Source organism: Dermacentor albipictus, chromosome 7 (genome assembly GCF_038994185.2).
Source record: "Dermacentor albipictus isolate Rhodes 1998 colony chromosome 7, USDA_Dalb.pri_finalv2, whole genome shotgun sequence".
In the NCBI taxonomy this organism is placed as follows: Eukaryota; Metazoa; Arthropoda; class Arachnida; order Ixodida; family Ixodidae; genus Dermacentor; species Dermacentor albipictus.
In genome coordinates this window covers 35816069-35834853 of record NC_091827.1, presented here as the reverse complement: position 1 = coordinate 35834853, position 18785 = coordinate 35816069, and the positions used below count along the sequence as shown (strand labels likewise).

The 18785-nt window shown below is 45.4% G+C and overlaps 1 protein-coding gene and 1 long non-coding RNA gene across 2 annotated transcripts in view; both read right to left on the bottom strand.

The window, feature by feature from the left end:
• LOC135905704 (uncharacterized) overlaps window positions 1-18785 on the bottom strand; it is a 59439-nt gene that overhangs the window by 17151 nt on the left and 23503 nt on the right. The window contains exons 7-8 of the mRNA XM_065436684.2: window positions 17594-17741; window positions 1712-1821 (exon numbers count right to left, since the gene is read on the bottom strand). Coding sequence (XP_065292756.1) covers window positions 1712-1821; window positions 17594-17741 — 258 coding nt within the window. The remainder of the gene's footprint in view (window positions 1-1711; window positions 1822-17593; window positions 17742-18785) is intronic.
• LOC135905715 (uncharacterized) lies at window positions 5929-12174 on the bottom strand. Its single transcript, XR_010565453.2, has 3 exons — window positions 11777-12174; window positions 10569-10661; window positions 5929-6134 (listed from the first exon to the last, which is right to left on the bottom strand). It is a non-coding gene; the product is annotated as an uncharacterized lncRNA (long non-coding RNA).

Here is an 18785-nt window from a genome sequence, read left to right as displayed (position 1 = left end):
TTATATCCAGTTGGTCTCGTTGCACTCATGCAACGAATGAGTGACTTAGTGACTGAGTTATGCACACCGCGGGTGACGCAACGCATAGGCGCCAAATACGGGGGTCAGGAGGGTCTCCGGGGCCTGAGCCTCCTCCACAGTTTACCGCGGAAAGGGGCAGCCTTCCCCCCCCCCCCTCCCATCGGCAATGTCGAAGCCTACACCCCCCTCCTAAAATGTCGTTACGAGAGTTTCGATACCCCCATCATTTGAGGGTACTTTTTAGTTGCCTATACCTTTTCAGTTAAAATATTATTGCGCCTAAATGCTTACTGCATCGTAGTTGGCGCAGACGTGCACGGTTAGTGATTCATACTACAGCTTTACTGCTGCACATCCTGACAATAGGAAGACAAGCGCATTAGGAGCAACAGTTAAGAAAAAATTATGCTGTGAACACCATGCACAGACACAATATATTTAAATATATACACAGGACTAAGCTTATTACATTTCTTTAAAAGAAACAGTTTGCCAACTAACAAAACTTTCTATTGGAAGGGATAGCCTGTGCCTAGAAAATGAATATCTTGCTGCATGTTCACCTTACTTCAAATTTGTTGTCGCGTTTTTACGATCCTGAAAAAAAATCTGCAGACATCAGTGACCCCTTCGGCAGAGTCTTTTATCAGCGGCCTGTGAAATGTGCGTGAATGATACGTGCCTCACTATTACTTCTTATTCCAGTAGGCAGCGCTAAAGATTCATGATCGCAAAAAAAAAACCTCTTCTAATAATTGAAAACATTTATTAGGAATGGAAACATTGCCACTTGAATGCAGAGGTAATAAATATATGTAGTTCACTCAGTAACCAAAATGCGGCCAAGCTGGGTTCAATAGAAATCGGAATCAATAGTAGTAAAAAAAATAAATTATGGGGTTTTACGTGCCAAAACCACTTTCTGATTATGAGGCACGCCGTAGTGGAAGACTCCGCAAATTCCGACCACCTGGGGTTCTTTAACGTGCACCTAAATCTAAGTACACGGGTGCTTTCACCCCCATCGAAATGCGGCCGCCGTGGCCGGGATTCAATCCCGCGATCTCGTGCTCAGCAGCCTAACACCATAGCCACTGAGCAACCACGGCGGTTATCAATAGTAGTCACCCGAAGCAGTACTAATGATTGCGAAGTGATACCCTCCTATAGGGTACTCTCTTTCACAGAAGGGAGTACCCGTGACTCCTGGCAGGCGTAACTGCCATGCACGGCAGTTACTGACCCATTCGAATCTGCCGTCATCTCTTTGAAACTTGCCATAATGCACGCCGAATCGTATACCGCGGGTCCCTTGCCCTTACAGTCGTATTCACAGATGGGCATTTGCTCCAGCGTTCCTGGACTGTGCACAGCAGTAGTCGTGTACATGAACCCAATGCAGCGGAGCCATGATTGCGCGACGGCTTTTCGCGTGCCTATCAGGCGCTTGCTTACTCGCTTAGCGCAATCACGTGGCCAAAAATTGGCTCCCTTGCGCTGCGCAGAAGCTTCGTTATCGGATGCGAGACCAACGCTCGGAAAGATTCGGCCGAATAAGCGCCTTAGACGTCGACTTCCGTAAGGAGCCATATACAATGCTAAACGAAGAGCAGCGCCACAGCGCGACTGAAAGATGCACTGTTAGATGTACCCTTGCCATGCACCGCACCGGCATGCACACGATACTTACTCTACAGCCAGCTTGACCGCCTGTTTGAAGCTGACCATGCTCGGAAGACTGTAGTCACGCACTCCGATCGCAATGACATTGTGCGAGCCATTATGGTTCTTCTTGATCTCCTGCAAGAAGAAAAAAAAAGAGTGCTCGCTCAACGTGGTGGGGACACATTTTGAAGAATGAAACCTGAGGACTCCGACATCCGTTTGAAAAGGTGCATTGGCTTTAGTTACGTGCTTAGCGTTTACAAGTCAACAAAAATGCACTTCCTTAACAAGCGACGTCTCTTTATTGTGTCCTGTTTCTTAAGCTTCTGTCGCCAACAGTTCAGGCAGATTTGTTTACCATTACTGTATCCGCAACCCAACCCTTATGAAAATGACTGTTGAAATGCTGATGGCAAATTGTTGATAACTTGTTGACTCAGTAGCCTTTCAGCAATACCTCAATAATTATTTAATCCACAGAGCAATAATTAAACAGTAAAATTGTTGGGTAGTTCAAAACAAATAAGTCACCTAAATTCTGTTGATATATTGTTGAATACTATAAAGTATTATTGAGCCAATGTTGAGTAGTTTCCAACAATAAAGTCGTTGACTAAAGTTTGTTGATATATTGTTGAATTGTATTGAGTATTATTGACCTATTGTTGAGCGTTCACAACAAACCACGCGCACATGTGTATGTGTGCGTCCTTTGCGCATATATGTATATATATATATATATATATATATATATATATATATATATATATTGTTTTACTGATCAGATGATCATCATTGTATATATGCAGGGTGTTCTTTCACGTTACATGAACCACAGACGTGTCTACCGAGTGACGAGAGAGACAGTGACCCCTGCCCAACATGTAGTTACGGCTATAGTTCACATTACATGACTTGGCCTCTCCCCCACTTCAGAGAGCGGGCGAGGGGATGAGCCCCATTCACTGTACTGGTTGGCGCCCCCTGTTCACTAAGTAGATACTTCTGTGGTTTAAGTTACGTGAAAGGCCCTGCACGTTTCTACACACACACAAACACCCACACATATGTGTGAATAAGACTTCATGAGAGAGGCATCTATGGCTGCCGCAAAGTTTTATTTGAAATGTTGATGCACTTCTTGAAAAACTCTCGGCCATGCACACGCGTTTTCTTTGCCGGGTGTCCCAGCTAACTTCAGCTAGAGCTTAAAGATATGGGAATGCAATGTAGCTGGATAGAACCAAGGTCATCTTGTTTGCCGTCGCTTGATGATACGCAAATTCTTTTTTCATTCAGCCTAATTGGAGAATTATTACTAACTAAATGTCTGGCTTTTCAAATATGATTAGATTAAAACTGTCAATGAGAAAACTGTGTAGCGACATGAAAAACCTCCCGATACAGCTTTCTGTTGCTCAACACGTGCTACCTAAAAGTTTTTCCTAGCGTGAAAGTATGCCGCAAATGCACGCATAGTTGCCGCACGACTGGCCGCTCTAGGCAGTTTCGTGTATGCGCGGGCTTCTTTCACGCTCGGAAAAGTACTTTTATGTGGCACGCATTGAGCAACACAAAGCTGTATCGGGAGCTTTTCATTTCGCTGTACCGTTTTCTCATTGACATGTCAAGTTACATAAGACACCCTGCGCGGCCACACACGCACACACCCACTCACACTCACACACACACAAACACACACACATATGTATGAATATGAGTTCAGGATAGAGGCAAGTATGGTTGCCGCAAGGTTCTATGTGAAAAGTCGATACACTTCTTGGAAAACAACTTTCTCTCTTTCACACGCATTCTTTCTCATAGCGGGTGTTTCAGCTAACTTTCCTAAGAGTTAAAAAATATGTCGATGCACTCTAAGACGACTCGACCAAATGCATATTGTTCACTGTCCTATGTTTCACGCTATTCTTTATTTATCTTAATTAGTTGATTAGACAAGAAAATTAGCCATTGTGAAGCAGCAAAGTAAGGCAAAAAATTCCTATTAGAAAGTTCTAGAGGACATTGTAAGACGTCCGATTAAGCAATTTCCAACTTTCTATCTATTAAGTGTTGGTGTTTTTCAGGTTACTGCGGATGCCCGCGAAATACAAAAAGAATTTCACGTGACATACCCGCTTGCGCGCCGTGCTTGCAGCGCTCCCAAACGAACATAGCATCTAGCAGGCTGTTCTGCCGCTTAGAAGGCGACAGGGCAGTGACGAAGGCGTTGGCTGTAGTATTGACGATAGCGATGTGCTTCCCTCGCGGCGGTTCATGATGGCGATAAGCAGACGGGTGGTCACACCGGTTAAATTAATGCTGTGTTCGTTAATAGCCTAATAGACGCTGGCGCGAGTTCCACACCACGTGACGCTCGTGCCTATTAGGAACACAGCAGCAGCCACGGGCAGGTAAAAGTGAAACTCATTATCTCCAAACATTGTGTAAAAAATATCAATAAATCAATCAATCATTCGGCAGTGTCCAATTGAACGACCCAGCAATGGCTCCGACCTAGTAACAGAAACCAATCTTGAAGGCTATGCTTTTGCTGGCTGTACGCGCCGGAAGCTACTGCAGAGGCGGAAACTCACCATGATCCATGAACGCCATGTTTTGGAATCTACCCACAGGCAAGTCGCAGCTATTAGCGCCGCCCCAGCTGAAGGGAAACATTATGTTGAGTAGTAGCGGGGAAGCTGTACATTACGCTCTTGGAATGTCTGTAGGTATATTTTTTTCAGAATTTGCTGCGAGACGGTGTTCACTGAAAACAGTCGCACTTACTCCGATGCGTTCTCACTTTTCAAAAAAAAAAAATAACAGAACCGCTGTTATAGGGTACTTTAAAAGGCCCCTGAAATACTCTCGTAGTAATCATAGCGTGGCCTCACTTTTAAAGGACAGTGGAGTTACCGCACCGATACCCGTTTGTTTTTTTTTATTTTCGTCTCCACTAGCGTGCTGGCAGTTGCACAACGGAGAAGCCAAGAGGGCAAAGACCCGGCTAAAAGTTGAGTATCGCCGTGGTGAAAGCACTCGTCGGGGCACCCCATGGTGGCCGCGGTAAACTACGCTTCACACCACATAATAGTTTCCTACAATAATCACCACAGGCAACTCTGGCGCTAGTGTCTGCGTGTGCTGCGAGCAGGGTGGTTCAGCACGCGTGGGCACGATGGGCAGTACACGGACTGGCCTAAACTTCGTCGTTCTGGCTTTCAGTGGCTTCGTGACAGTGTAAAGTTTTCATTGTTAATAAAGTTCTGCGTTGTAAATAATTAAAAGGACATTATTTAATCTGTCCGACGGCAGGATTCGAGCACAGGACCTTGAAGACGGGAGCCCGATATTGGAAGTCGTCATGTTACGAACCCATGGAAAAGCAGCAATCATGCAAATTTGTACCATCTTATTACCTTCTGCATTAAAAAAATTACGAATTGCATTGAAAATTAGAATAATTTCTGCCCAGATAAAGTGTAATAGACCTAGCGAGAAGAACGCCTGAAGTCCCAAGCACGAAGTTAAGACAAATCCATGTACTACCCACCATTGCCAAGCTGGCTGAAGGGTAGCAGCGCGCGAGTTCTTTCTGTGACGTAGTAAGTATGACGCAGCAAGCCATTGCCACCTCGGAGTCCACGCGCAGCTGACGCAGCTACGCGCAATGCAAACATGACGTGATAACATGGTTTTTCGGTCTTTTCGAGATCGCAAACATATTGTTGCATTTTAATTCCCATGCACTGTAAAATAATTTACACCCCTAAGGGTTTTTTTCGGTGTCTAACTAACCCCCTAGCACCCTTGAAAAAGCTGGGTTTTATAGGGAATTACACCCTTATGATGGTTATTTTATATTCCAATAACACCCTATCCCTTGAGGGTGTTTTGAACAACATATTACCCTTCGACCCATGGGGTGTATGGGTGTGATCAGGAATATATTACCCCTTCACCTATCGGGTGTAATGAGCAATATAATAGCCCTTGAAGTACGGCATGTGGAAGCGGGTACATATGCACTTCATTGTTTGTTTCTAAGTCTACAGTTAGGCTAGCACACAGAAATGTTATGTATGGTGTGCATACAATAGGTAATGTGTTTACAAATGCACTGCATAGCAACTTTGAGAGAAAACACATCATCACTTGTGAGTGTTCTGCGTGAAATGGTCCCATTTATCACAGATACAGAGTGACTGCATGGTGGGTCATTTATTCTAGCCTCCTGTACAATATTTTGAGCTTGCACTATGCCTTGTGGTGACAAGTCTTGCGGCCGTTCTACATTGAAGAACAGTCTCATTCAAACCAAAGTTCCAGGACACAGGCGAGGATGATGATGCCTTTTTGCAGCTCCATTCCAATGTCCTAAGGCGAGCCATCATAGATGAAGCCATTTCTTCATTGATCACTGTAGCCATCTGCTTCTTTTCTACCTGCAAAATGATTTGTTGCAATTTAATGTCAGGAAAAGTACACGAAACATGACTAGCAGCGCTTCCCTGCATCATTCACTTTAATATTTCAAGATCACATGAAGAGCAGGTTAAAGAAAACAAGCACAGATAGTGCTTACTTCCAGGAAATCGTTATTTCGAAAGAATAAGGCATTTAATCTGCCACATCATGAATGTAGGAGAGACAGGCTACACAACTATATGAGGGCAATTCAGAAATTATTGCCTCCAAGCCCACTACTTTGCCAATATTACAGCAAACATTTTGAACTTTTTATCATTGATGCACTTATGCTTAAGCTATCGAATGTCACATGCCTCGCCTTCCTATCTCTTCTCGTTCCAGAGTAATCGAGCAATTCATGGCATCCAGTGGTGACGTCCAGTTCAAACAACAGGCTGTAATTGAATTTCTGACTGTGGAAGGTTGTGCGCATATCAACATTCATGGCCATTTGACTGCAGTTTACAGGAATGCCTGTGTTGACGTCAGCACTGTGCAGAGGTGGGCAAAGACTGTGAAAGACCAAAATCCTACCACATCAAATCTCCCGGATCAGCACCGAAATGGATGGCCCACAATGGCTTCTGATGAGGGTCATGAACAACAGCAGATGAGTTGACTCGGTGCAATCGCAGGATCAAGCAACACCAGATTGCAACACTCGCCATTTCCATTGCCTCAGTGAACCACGTCATTAAAGACCTGCGTTACAAGAAGACTTGCGCTTGTTGGGTGTCACGGTAACTGACGACTGACATGAAAAAGTCGAAGCATAGCCAACAAGTTCAATTCTTGTAACCCAAGAGGTTTTTAATTATGTGGTTCACTGAACCAATGGAAATAGCGAGTGTTGCTGCAATGTGGTGTTGCTTGATCTTACGATTGACCCGATTCAACTCTGCCTGATGTTGATGATCCTCATAAGAAGCCATTGTTGGCTGTCCAGTTCGGTGCTGATCCTGGACATTTGATGCGGCTGGATTTTGATGTTTCTCAGTACTTGCCCACCTACACACAGTGCTGATTTCAACACAGGCATCCCCGTAAACTGCTTTCAGATGGCAATGAATGTTGAAGGGCGCAGAACCATCCGCAGTGAGAAATTCAATTACAGCCCACTGTTTCAACCGGACATCACCACTCGATGCCATGCATTGCTCGATTACTTTGGAACGTGAAGAGGAAGGAAGATGGGGCAAGTGACATTCTATAGCTTAAACATCAGTGCATTAAAGATAAAGAGCCAAAATGTTTTCAGTACTACTGGTGAAGTAGTGGGTTGTGCATCAGTGCACAACCCACTTTTGTGCCTCAGTGTATAAAAGAACATTTTGTTAAAAAAGTAAGTGGAACAACAGTGCATTTTTCTGGCAAGTTTGATGGTGCATATCTCCAAACTGACGCCATTCTGGAAATCAATTCCAAGTAGATACACCTTGTAATCTCACTGGCTATGATTCGTAAATTACAATATGTGCCCCAGATATGTGGTGGCGCTGGCAAACACTCCCAGCGTTCTACTAGGAAGCATAAATACCCAAGAAAGTGATGGGGAAACGGCGCCCGCAGTAGCTCAATTGGTAAAGCATCTAACGCGTAATGCAAAGACGTGGGTTCGTTCCCCACCTGCAGCAAGCTGTTTTTTCATCCACTTTCATTTCCATTAATTTATCATTTCTTTATTTCATTTGTTAATCACAAGTAATTTACCCTAACTTGTCCTTGGTGTCAGTGTTTGCTGGCTTCTTAGGATATGATTAATAAACATCGGGTTTCTTGGTTAAGCCCCTTTCTTTTCGGTTATATTAGCTATAATGTAATTCATTCGAAAGATAATAAATTTTTTTAATTAGTTTAATATGTTTCGATTTCTTGTGCTAGATATATCTGCGTGTTTGAATATTCCTGCTCAAGGACTAGAATTATGCTATATGCAACAGGACTATATTTAAAAATTCCACAAGACTGAAAATCATCGCCCTGCATAAAAACAGTGTGAATTTAAAAACAAGCTTCAGTGAACCTTATTGAATCAGCAAATGGCCAGTGTAACTAGTCTGATCATCCTGGAAATCTTTTGTAGCTTATAAGCATAGTGAATTTCAATTCCACATTTAGGAGTGCAAATTTTTCTAGAAGTCAGCTTTTTCTTTTTAACAGCTAGCATCCCTGCCAGTTTGCTTAAACATAATGTTGCATGACTTCAACAGTACTGCACAATCACTTTTTTCTGCTCACAGTGTCTAGTGATGTGTCTTTAGCATCTGAGATAATTAATGTTCATGCAGATAAACATCAGAAAACATTGCAATAACTGCCAAGGAAATGCAATCATGCGTTTTGTTTACAAAAGAGCATGTGCTCTACCTTCTGCCAGGTTTGTTTTCCGTGTCAGGCTAGAACGGAACTTGCACAAGAGGCACCTTTTGCATCCATGAAGATATTTTATGAGGTTATGGTGGTGTCGAAACATGACATCAACCATAACACTTTAAACTATTTTATGAAACAGGTATTTGTACAAAGATAGAAAAGGCACCAATTTTGAATTTATCACATTTGGTTTAGAGTACCATAGTATAAATGGCTCAACTAGTACAGGTACGCAAACGGGCTAGTTGGTATTGGTCGATGACGTTAGACAATGTGAACTCGACAAAGGATGGAGAAAGAGGCGATAGCATTTGTTCCATTTCTCGCCACTTTTGACGTCCCTTGTACAAGTCTGCGCTGTCTGTCGAACATCATGGATCAACTAGTACAGCCTGAAAAAAATATGTCATGAAAGAAAACTTGACTTTCAACCTCGACAATTCTGCCTGTTAGGTATTATGGTTTCTTTAGAACTTATTTCTTTATACAAAGTCAGACCCATCAAGTAAAGCTTACTGAGAAAGAAATGAAGAACAACGTCAACACCTCTCAAGGCACATGCATCAAAGGAGTCAGAGCATCATACACATTACCTTTAGGTGCAAGAGTATTCTCTTTCTTAGGCAAACTGCATTTCTAGTTTCTTAAAGCCTATATATTTATTTGCCACAGCTATGGAAAAGATGTGTTGGTGCAATTTCAACTATTATGTACAACAGCAAAAGGTAAAGCACAGGAAGTCTCACTGCTCCTCTGTCTAAATGACATTCAGTTTCATTTCTCATGTCCACTCCTATCCTGATGGCAGCAGAAACAGTAAGACAGCAACGTGGTTCAGAAAGTAGATGAAGGAGCTGATATCGTAGCTGACATAAAGAGTAAAAAAAGGGAGCTGGTCAGGCCATGTAGTGCAGACGTGAGACATCATTAACTAGCGCGAAAAAGACAACGGACGACAGCTAGAAGCACACAGGACAGAACTCTAGGCTTCAACTGAAATTTTGGCTACACAGAAACATAGGATTCAGGGGATGCGACCTCAACGCATGGAAGCAACATTTATCTTTCCTTTTCCCTGCCTGACACAGAAGGTATTGGAGCCAATCGATGGGCAGGTTCATTTCGAGATACGAACACTCTTTTTTGGCGAGAGCAAGGGAGGGGTGCTTACACACTTATCACCCGCTTTTCGATGCAAAGTGCTTCGAATATTTTCTTGTCGACCTGCCTCTAGAGCCGCGTGGGCAGATGAGTGCTTTGAAACTGCTCAGTGCATGAGCACTTACAGCAATGATTGGCCAGATGGCCACCAGCCATGACAGATGCCCTATCTTTGTTACCCCAAGCGGTCGTTTAAACACCAACCTGTTTTGCTTGAGGGCACATAGGGCAGCTTTGAGTGCCTTGGTGGCTGGTGGCCACATGGCCAATCATTGCCATATGTGCTCATGCACCAAGCAGTTTCAAAGCAATCGTGTGCTCAGGCAGCTCCAGAAGCAGGTACATAGGGAAATATACGAACCACTTTGCATCAAAAAAGTGGGGAATAGGTGTGTAAGCACCCGTCTTTGGCTCTTACCAAGAATGTTCGTAAGTGAAATTAACCTGTTCATAAATTTGTTCCGATAGCTCCTGTGTTGTTTCTGTCCGTCGACATTCTGTGCATTCCATGTTTCTGTGTAGCAAAAATTTCAGTTGAAGTCTAGACTTCTTTCTTATGTGCTTCTTGATGTTGTCTTTTTCACGCTAGTTATTGATGTCTCAAGTCTGCAATGAGCACCAACTAGCCCAAGTGCCTTCTTCAACCATGTAATGCATAGGGCAGATAACCGGTGGCACATTTACAGAATGGATGCCAAGAGAAGAGAAGGGTAGTCAAGGACGGTAGAGAAGTAGACTATGATGAAGTCAGAAAATTTTGCAGGCCTCACTTCGAATCAGCTAGCGCAAGACAGGGGTAATTGGAGCTCACTGGGGGAGGTCTTCATCCTCCGGTGAAAAAAATATGTAGGCCAATTGTGATGAAAAAAGTATACCTGTCGGGTCAGACGTCTTCACTGTCTTTTCAGCAACATGTAGGCCCAAGACAGCCAGTCGGTTCCCATGCAATTGCTTCATGCTGACTGCAACTGCATGGGCACAAGAAAACAACCCACCATTAATACCATTCGAGATTGACGACTCAATAAAAGAACCTCTCAAAACTGCAAATACAATTAAGCATTTACCAGCTTAATAAATACATATATAAAGGCCAAGAACAGTTACAATAACCAGACACTTTATAACTAGACATTAAAATAAGGTAGTGAAGCGTACAATAACCGTAGGACGCTAAGTGCAATTCATTTCAGAAATACTGTTGACAACTGACAGGACGCCTTAGGCAGGGTTCAGTCACACAACAAGAAAACAAATAGTAGTAATAATAAGCACGCCTGCGTGAAACCAAGAAACGAGTACAAGAACGAGAAAAAAATTGATTAGGCTCGGTGTGCTTATTTACACAAAAAGATAAATTTATAAACAAATAGCGCAACCACGCATTCATCCGCAACAGCACGACAGCTTCTATAACAAACGAGCACAACTTAAAGCGATTGATAAGTACGTAGCCGGGACGGTCGTGGTTCTTTTGTTTTGCATTAGTTCTAGTCATGAAACCACAAGCATTGCAAGCTGCCTGCGCCATTACCTACCACGGGACCTCCGACAAAAAAAATAAATAATAACAATTGAGTGAAAGTACACAAGCGACATTTAATACGGTTGTCACACTGCACACTGTTGGCCGCGATCGATCCTGACTGGAATCGAATTTCTGGACGCGTTTGGCCTCGTTGCACAATCGGTGGACGGGAGCCAATCGCGGTCGAAAATTTCGATCCAGAACGCGCTCAATCGTGCTCAAAAGTGGCCGTGTGACACCGGTATAAGTCTGTGCCCATCTTTGGTAACAGAAAGAACCAATTAGTCAAACCAAAGTATTACTTCCCTGCCTGCGCCGAATACTGACGCGTAGCAGTACTTAATTCTCTACAACTCTAGTTGAGGACACGTGAACAATGAAACATTCATTTTTTTTTTCTGTTTCACATTCGGTGCCCATAGGCTACGCCTGGAGTACATATACTACACTCGCATCCAACACACCTTGCGCTGTCCTTTAAATAAATTACGCGAAAATTACTACCACAATGACGCACCATAAAAAAAGCGACGCTGAACGTGGCTACGTACGTACCTTTTATATGAGCAGTTCATGCGCCTTGCAAAAGGTTTGAAGGCGGAGCGCTGTCACGATCTGTACTCTGGGCACGCCGTTTCGTTTACGTAGTGGATGGACCATGTTGACGATGCATTCCGCCGAAAAACAAAACGTCCACTTCATCACTGTTGAGGCCGAATGGAAGATGTTTTCTCCTTCGCCACGAATGACGGCCGTCGTAGGCGTAGTAAACACACTGTCACAAAGAAACACCGATGTCGTAGGCCACTGGTGCTCTTCTTTCTCACGCATAATCGCGTCGCCTTCACTCCGGACGCTCACTTCGCGTCGATGAGCACAAAAGTACACGAAAACAACGAGGTGGTACAACCTAAACGCAGCAAAAAACAATCTAATTACTCACAACTTCAAGAATGTCACGGAGGACACACACATGTGCTCCCGGCGGCCCGCCGCGAGACGCAGGAAATGACGCAGCGGCGACAGCGGCGACACCCGTCGGGGGAAGTTATTTCAATTTCGGTTTCGTTTTCAAGGCATAAAAACAAATATTCTTTTAAACTATGTGTGTGTATTACTTTCAAAGCTATTTATTTTATGCTACCTCTAAGCCATTTTCTGTGTTTACGGGTAGTTTCACTGGAAATTTATTTCCAGAAACATGAGCTGATATCAAATCAAATGGGGCAAAGGTGGGCTGGTAACTGCGTGTAAGTGAATTGATTTGTCGATGCTTTCTTTTTTGTTTGTTTGCTTGGACGTTCATTTGTAAAGAGACGTGGCCCTTCCTGATTGTATAAGATACAGAGGTACTTGCGAGTCTGTCTTTTCTTTTATGCACAGAGAAACAGAGAGAAAAAAAAAGCTTTAATTGGCATTTTCAAGAAGTTCACAATGCTCATATTTCTGAACTGGAGTGTTCACTCAAATTTTAAATAGCTTGGATTAACGGCAGATATAAAAGTACTTGCATAATAGCTTTCTACACGTATAGGCGACACCACGAAATTTCACATGTGCAGAATTACACGAAAACCTTAAGTTTCCAAGTACGAAAAGTCTTTCTTTGCCTGCTGTCGTGTAAGTGCAACCGAAGCGAATCCAGATCTCGGGGTTTTTTTTTCTTTGTTTTTATGAGCGGATGAGCGAGTGGGGCCTATGACCGCTCAAAAGAAAGAACAAATATAACAACGATTCCCCTCTGGTGGACAGCACCGTGAGTTGTCGTTGTCATAATCTGATGTCGGTCTTTGTCTTACTGCAGTTGCTTATAATAGCAGTTTGACGGGTAATGAGGAAGATGTACTCAAAATCGAGGTATTTTGTGCATGCGGTAGACAAGTCATTTTCGACCCAACTACGCTCGCCCTCAAACTACCACGAGCAGAGCCATTTAGTATTGTTCCCATTCAATAGCTGTGCCTATACCATCGCCGAACCCCTTTGCTCGGCGAGGGTGCAGCTGTGGTAAAGGCTATTGAATGACAACAACAATTTCCTGGCAAAGTGTGGGAACTGTGATGACATTTCGTCTGGGTGTTGGCTTTAAGCATTCTCTTGTCTCCCCTTAGTACCATACTGTCTCTCCTCTGCGCTGTTTCATGTGAGTACAAAAAAGTAAGTGCTGCAGCTTCTGCACTACTTTTGCGGTGGGTGGGGGTGGGCAGAAGGGGGCTAACGCGTAATTAGTCTTCCAGAGGGCATTGTGTCGATGGCCAGAGTGTTTCAGTGGGCATTGTGACGGCCAAAGAGGTCCAAAGAGCATTGTAGCGATGCCCATGAAGTTCTCGCTAAAAGGACTCGCACACGCCTTCCCCACGTCCCTCTCATGTTCATTATGCACGCTCTCAAACCACCCACCGACGCGGCTGGCAAGCCAGTGACAGCAGCAGCAGCAGAATTGGAAAAAGTGAGGGAGGAGGCATAGAAAGCTTCGCTTTAAAATCTGGCAGAGCGCCCCTGTGCACGCTGTAACCTGCAATCCAGAGCTCTGGTGTTTTGACAAAATTCAATTTCATTCTGCAAAGTATTTCTTTCCCGTATTCAGCATGTGCACCTGTCCTACCCGTCTCGCGAGGGGAGACGGGCGAGTCTCGCGCAGGTCTACATATGCCAAGACATCGCGAACGTACTTGGCAGGTGGGCAGTAGCGCGCACACTTGAAAAATGCCTCACCACTGTTCCGTGAACAAAGATTGGTCTGCAAATGCCCCGCCAATTTATGGAATCTTGTTATATCTACAATGATTGGCTTGATATCCTATTCATGCATTCAATAATACTGTCTCCAATTTGGGAGGGGAAATATTTCAGTAAATACCGTTGTTAGTCGGTGTTGTAAATACTTTATGCATCGCAAGTTGTACGTTGGTTCTCTATACTTTCTTAGATTATTCTCCCTTTCTTTTTGAGCACTCCGTTCAGGCAGCTGTTTGTAAGCCAGTAGAACGTTCCTTTACTATACAACTACAAACTTAATAGTTTTTTTTGTACAGCCAGCTTATTGACGCAGACGCGAAGCCATGAGCGTTTTGCACGGCTCTTTCTGCAGATGCTGCTTGAGCAAAGCATTGTGGTGGGTGAGAAGGCTCAAGTTTGCGAACGAACCTACCTTGTTTATAAACTTGAGAGAAGCAGAACGAATTGGGGTTATTGATTCGGCGAAAGAAGGTCAGGTGGGGTCAAAGCTTCTCGAATCGGCGTATCTTTTGTCCGCGTATGGTTCGTCGCACCCTTTTCTGCCTGTTTTGTCATGCTTGAAAGAAACCTAGACGACCGCACTGCTTTAGAGCAATTGTGGCGCGTCCAGCTGCATGCTGTCACGTGGCCTATTCATTTTGCTAGATTCCTGGCGTCCCAAAAGCAAGAGCTGCACTAGTTCTGCCTTGCTGAAAACATTTTGAACATTTTTCTTTTGGTTAAGTATTCAATACTAAAAAAAAGTAGGTGCGCGCTTTTGGATTCCGCGGAATTTGTGCGTGATGACATTTAGGAACTGTGTGCCACCTAGAACACTGTGACATAATAGATAGTAGTGCTCCAGCAACAGGTTTTTCCCAGGACATATTTAAAATGGCTTATCAAAACAGACAGTGAAACGGAGGGGGACTCTCTTCAGGAGTTTTGTCGGCTTTGAAAGCCCGACATGAGGGGGGAAGGGCTTGGGGTAAGGCAGGGCCCATTTCTGGACCCTCCACTGGTTTTTAGTGCCGTGGGACACGCCGTCTCTTCGTGCAATTGTATGTTTGTGAATGTGATAAAAACAAACAAAAACACCCTTGCACCCACCCCCAATATTCTTAGTCAGTGCACCCTTTCGGTGGGTAAAAGGGTGTTATGGCATCTAGAACTGCCCTATGCTTCGCAAAAAGTGATGATGATGGGATGTTTCTTGAATGAAAACACTCTTCAAGGGTGTTATGATTCGCAATTCTCACCATCAAGGGTGTAAATTATTTTACTGTGTGAGCAATTATGTATGGCCGAGAACGGTCTTCGCACTGACGAAATTAGCCAACAGCGTTCGTGGGCCAGCTCCTTGCCATGAAGTTGCATGACGGCATAACAGAAGCGAGAGGAAGTAAACTTTTACTGTCACCGGCACGCGAGTGTATATCCCCTGTTGCATGCCATGCACTAATAGTTGGTTGACACGTTCAGAGCAGCCTCAGCGACCGAGTGGCAACATTTTCTTATTCTGTCCAAAAGGTGTTTAAAGGCCCCTTTATCACGCAGGCGGCATGTATAGAAAGTGGCTTAACGGGGCGCGATATTGTAGCGATGCCTTATCTGAAAGTACTACCTTTTGGCGCTTTTCGCGTTCGTGAAGTGTCAAGAGCTGCTCTGCCTTGGATGGGGCGTCGAACGCAGCTACTCACGAACGCGAAAAGCGCCGAAAGGCTTTAGCGTCGACATAGATAGATAGATAGATAGATAGATAGATAGATAGATAGATAGATAGATAGATAGATAGATAGATAGATAGATAGATACACTTTATTAAAATAATAATAAACAAAAGACAGCTAATGGTAGGGGCCCTTAGTCCAGGGCTCCGCTGGCTTTTGCCATCTTCTCAGCTCTCTTTATCAGCTTGAGCTGGTCGTCGAGGGCCGAGCTGGACAGCAGTGCCTCCCATTGCTCCCTCGTGGTGTTCGTGTCTGGGTGTTCTATGTTGTGTAGTGCGCACTCCCACGTAATGTGGTATAGGGTTGGTGTGGCACCACACCATGGGCATTCGTCCCTGTAGGCTGTGGGGTGTATCCTATGTAATATGTGTAAGTTCGTGTAAGTGCCTGTCTGGAGCCTACGCCAGGCAGCGGCATCCTCTGTGTTTAGATTTCGATGGGGTGGTGGATATAGCAGACGACGCCCTCTGTGGTAGTTGACGATTGCTGGATACTCGAGGTCGACAGGGTCCAGGTCTTCTGCAGCCGGCGTGTTGAGTGCTCGGTTATGTACAAATTCTCGAGCTGCTCTGTCGGCCTGCAGGTTGCCCGTGATGCCTGTGTGGCCCGGTATCCAGATGATGGTTTGGATGGCGAAGTCCTCAGGATCCTCCTTGAGTATTCCGGCTAGGACTTGTGCAGCATGTCTTCCAATTCTTCCCTGTAGGAAGTTGCGGCAGGCCTGCTGGTAATCCGTGAGGATCGTCAGTGGTTGGTTTGCGTGTAGGCCCTCACGGATGGCTAACGCGATGGCCAGCTCCTCGGCTTCCGTAATCGTGCAGGGGCGGGTCGATGCAGCGGAGGTAACGTGGCCTCGGTAGTCGCATGCCACCGCAACTGCGCCCTTGTTGTTCGTGCCATACATGGCAGCGTCCGTAAAACGGGCCGTGGTATTGAATCTGAACACTTTCTCCATGTACTGGGCCCTTGCTCTCCTCCTGCCGGAGTGTAGGTTAGCGTCCATGTTGCGCGGTATCGGGGCAACGTGAAACCTGTCCTGAACGTGACGAGGTATGTAACAGGTTTCTTGGGTTCGTGTTGTTATTTCTGGGAACCCCAAGGTTTCTAGGACCTGCCGGCCCGTGCGAGTCCGCGCAAGTCTCTGTTGTTGCGAGACGTTAAGGGCTTCTGACAGTTCGCTGAGGGTGTTGTGCAACCCTAGCGCCGACAAAAGGCATCGCTATGGATTCGCGGCACAAGTGACCATTCTTCATGCCACATCTACATCACCGTACGCTGCCACAATGCATCGAAGCTGCCAAAGCCGAGACCTTTCGCCTCCTCGTAAGATCCAGTGACAAGGAACAAGTTTGCGACGGATTTTCGGCGTCGGCCGGCTTTCTCGTACGGGTGCAGGCGCTGTGGTACGGCACGGGCTAGGGTGGGTCGATATTCTCCACGCCAGAGTTGACACAACCGCGCTTTCTACAATGGCGTTGGGCGCGCGAATGGCGGACGCCGTAGTGTGTGTGTGTAGTGTGCGGCACTCGTGTGTATCCCCCATTCACGTGCCCGACGCCGCAGTAGACGCCCAGGTTGTCTCCACTCTGCACGGAGCGTCGCGCTCGGCGTCGCAAGGTTCTGCACGTGGTCAGCCAACGTCCCCTGACGCCCGGCAGGCGCGTCAACGCCAAAGATGCACCGCAAGCTTCTTCATTCTGGTTAAGGCGTTATTCCTATCGCTCTGTGCCAGTGTGTGTCTGCACAGAGCAGCAGCGGTACAAGTTTGCGAGGTACAACTGCGATTATGCGTAATGCCGCGGAAATGCGCGGGGCGCATCGGACGCACTCGGTGGCGCGTAGAGAACCGACGGGCCCCCGTACGTGGCATCGTTAACTGAGGGCAGAAGCCGACGGAATTTAGATTTGCGCAGCGATTACTCACGTCAAAAACCGGTCGCATGGACTCCACTTCTTTGACAATGTCACCGGACTTCGTGAGGACATTGAGCACAGCGAAGTGCCGAATTTTCTCATTGGACAGCTTGGCCAAAGCACCGGCGGCATTTTTTATCTTGGCCGCGGTGATGTACCTGAAACGGAAGCAAGACGGATCACGGGGTGGCGGCGCGGAAGCAACCGAAGGCCGCATGGACGATGGAATGTCAAAAATTACGGTATGAGAGCTCATGGAACGTTGTTTGCGATGCATTCGCCGTGTCGCCTGATGGAGATGATGGTACGAGCATTCCCTTTTAAATGCGGAGGCAGCGTGTTCTACCGATCTCGCTCTCTTGACCTCTACATGGTGTATCTTAAAGGCTTTATTCTCGCACCCCTTTATGAGGATCGTGCTAACATTTAAAATATGTAATAGGAATCTAATGAAATTTCATACTGGATGCATATTCAGTTCGAGGATTAAATACTCAATAGTGTCAAATATTATTTTCTCTTATGGTTTCTCGAGGAAGGAAAACCGACGAAAGGGGGGCTCGTTTTGTAGAACAACGGGCATACCATGTGTTCCACCTAACTAATGCAAGAATTTTATAATATGTTAAGTGCCCCGTATGTGGAGGAAAGCAATGTAACGCCGTTCGCCGTCGCGCTGTGGAAGTCAGGCTATTCTTTGTATTCCGCCTAGTTACCTAATTAGTTACTTTTAATTTTTCGACATGTCAAATGTAACAGTCGGAGGAAATTGTCGTCGATATAATTGTAGAAGATCCGGAAAAATTCCTCATCCAGCTTTCTGGTACTCAATACGTGCTACATATAAGTTTTCTTTGCGACGCCTTAAAGGAAGTGCGTGAAATACAAGAAAAAAAAAGGTGCCACGCAGAGTCGTGTCGAGGTCGTGTGGGTCGTTCCCACACAGGCTACATCGCACGTGGTTTCCCAATGCAGCTCTGAGGTGGGAATGCTTTCGGCTGGGCAAAAACACCCCATTTAGATCCGAGCGTTCAGGTCCCGTAACGGTCGACCACCTCCCTGGTTGTGAGGGCGCTTGTATTTATTTTACCGGCGGGCGCCCTGCGACAGCTCTAATACCCCTGTCATACGGGCACCCACGAACTCCGCTGAGCGTGAAACTCCCTAACGAAAATTGACGGCAGTGGAGTGTCGGCCGTGAT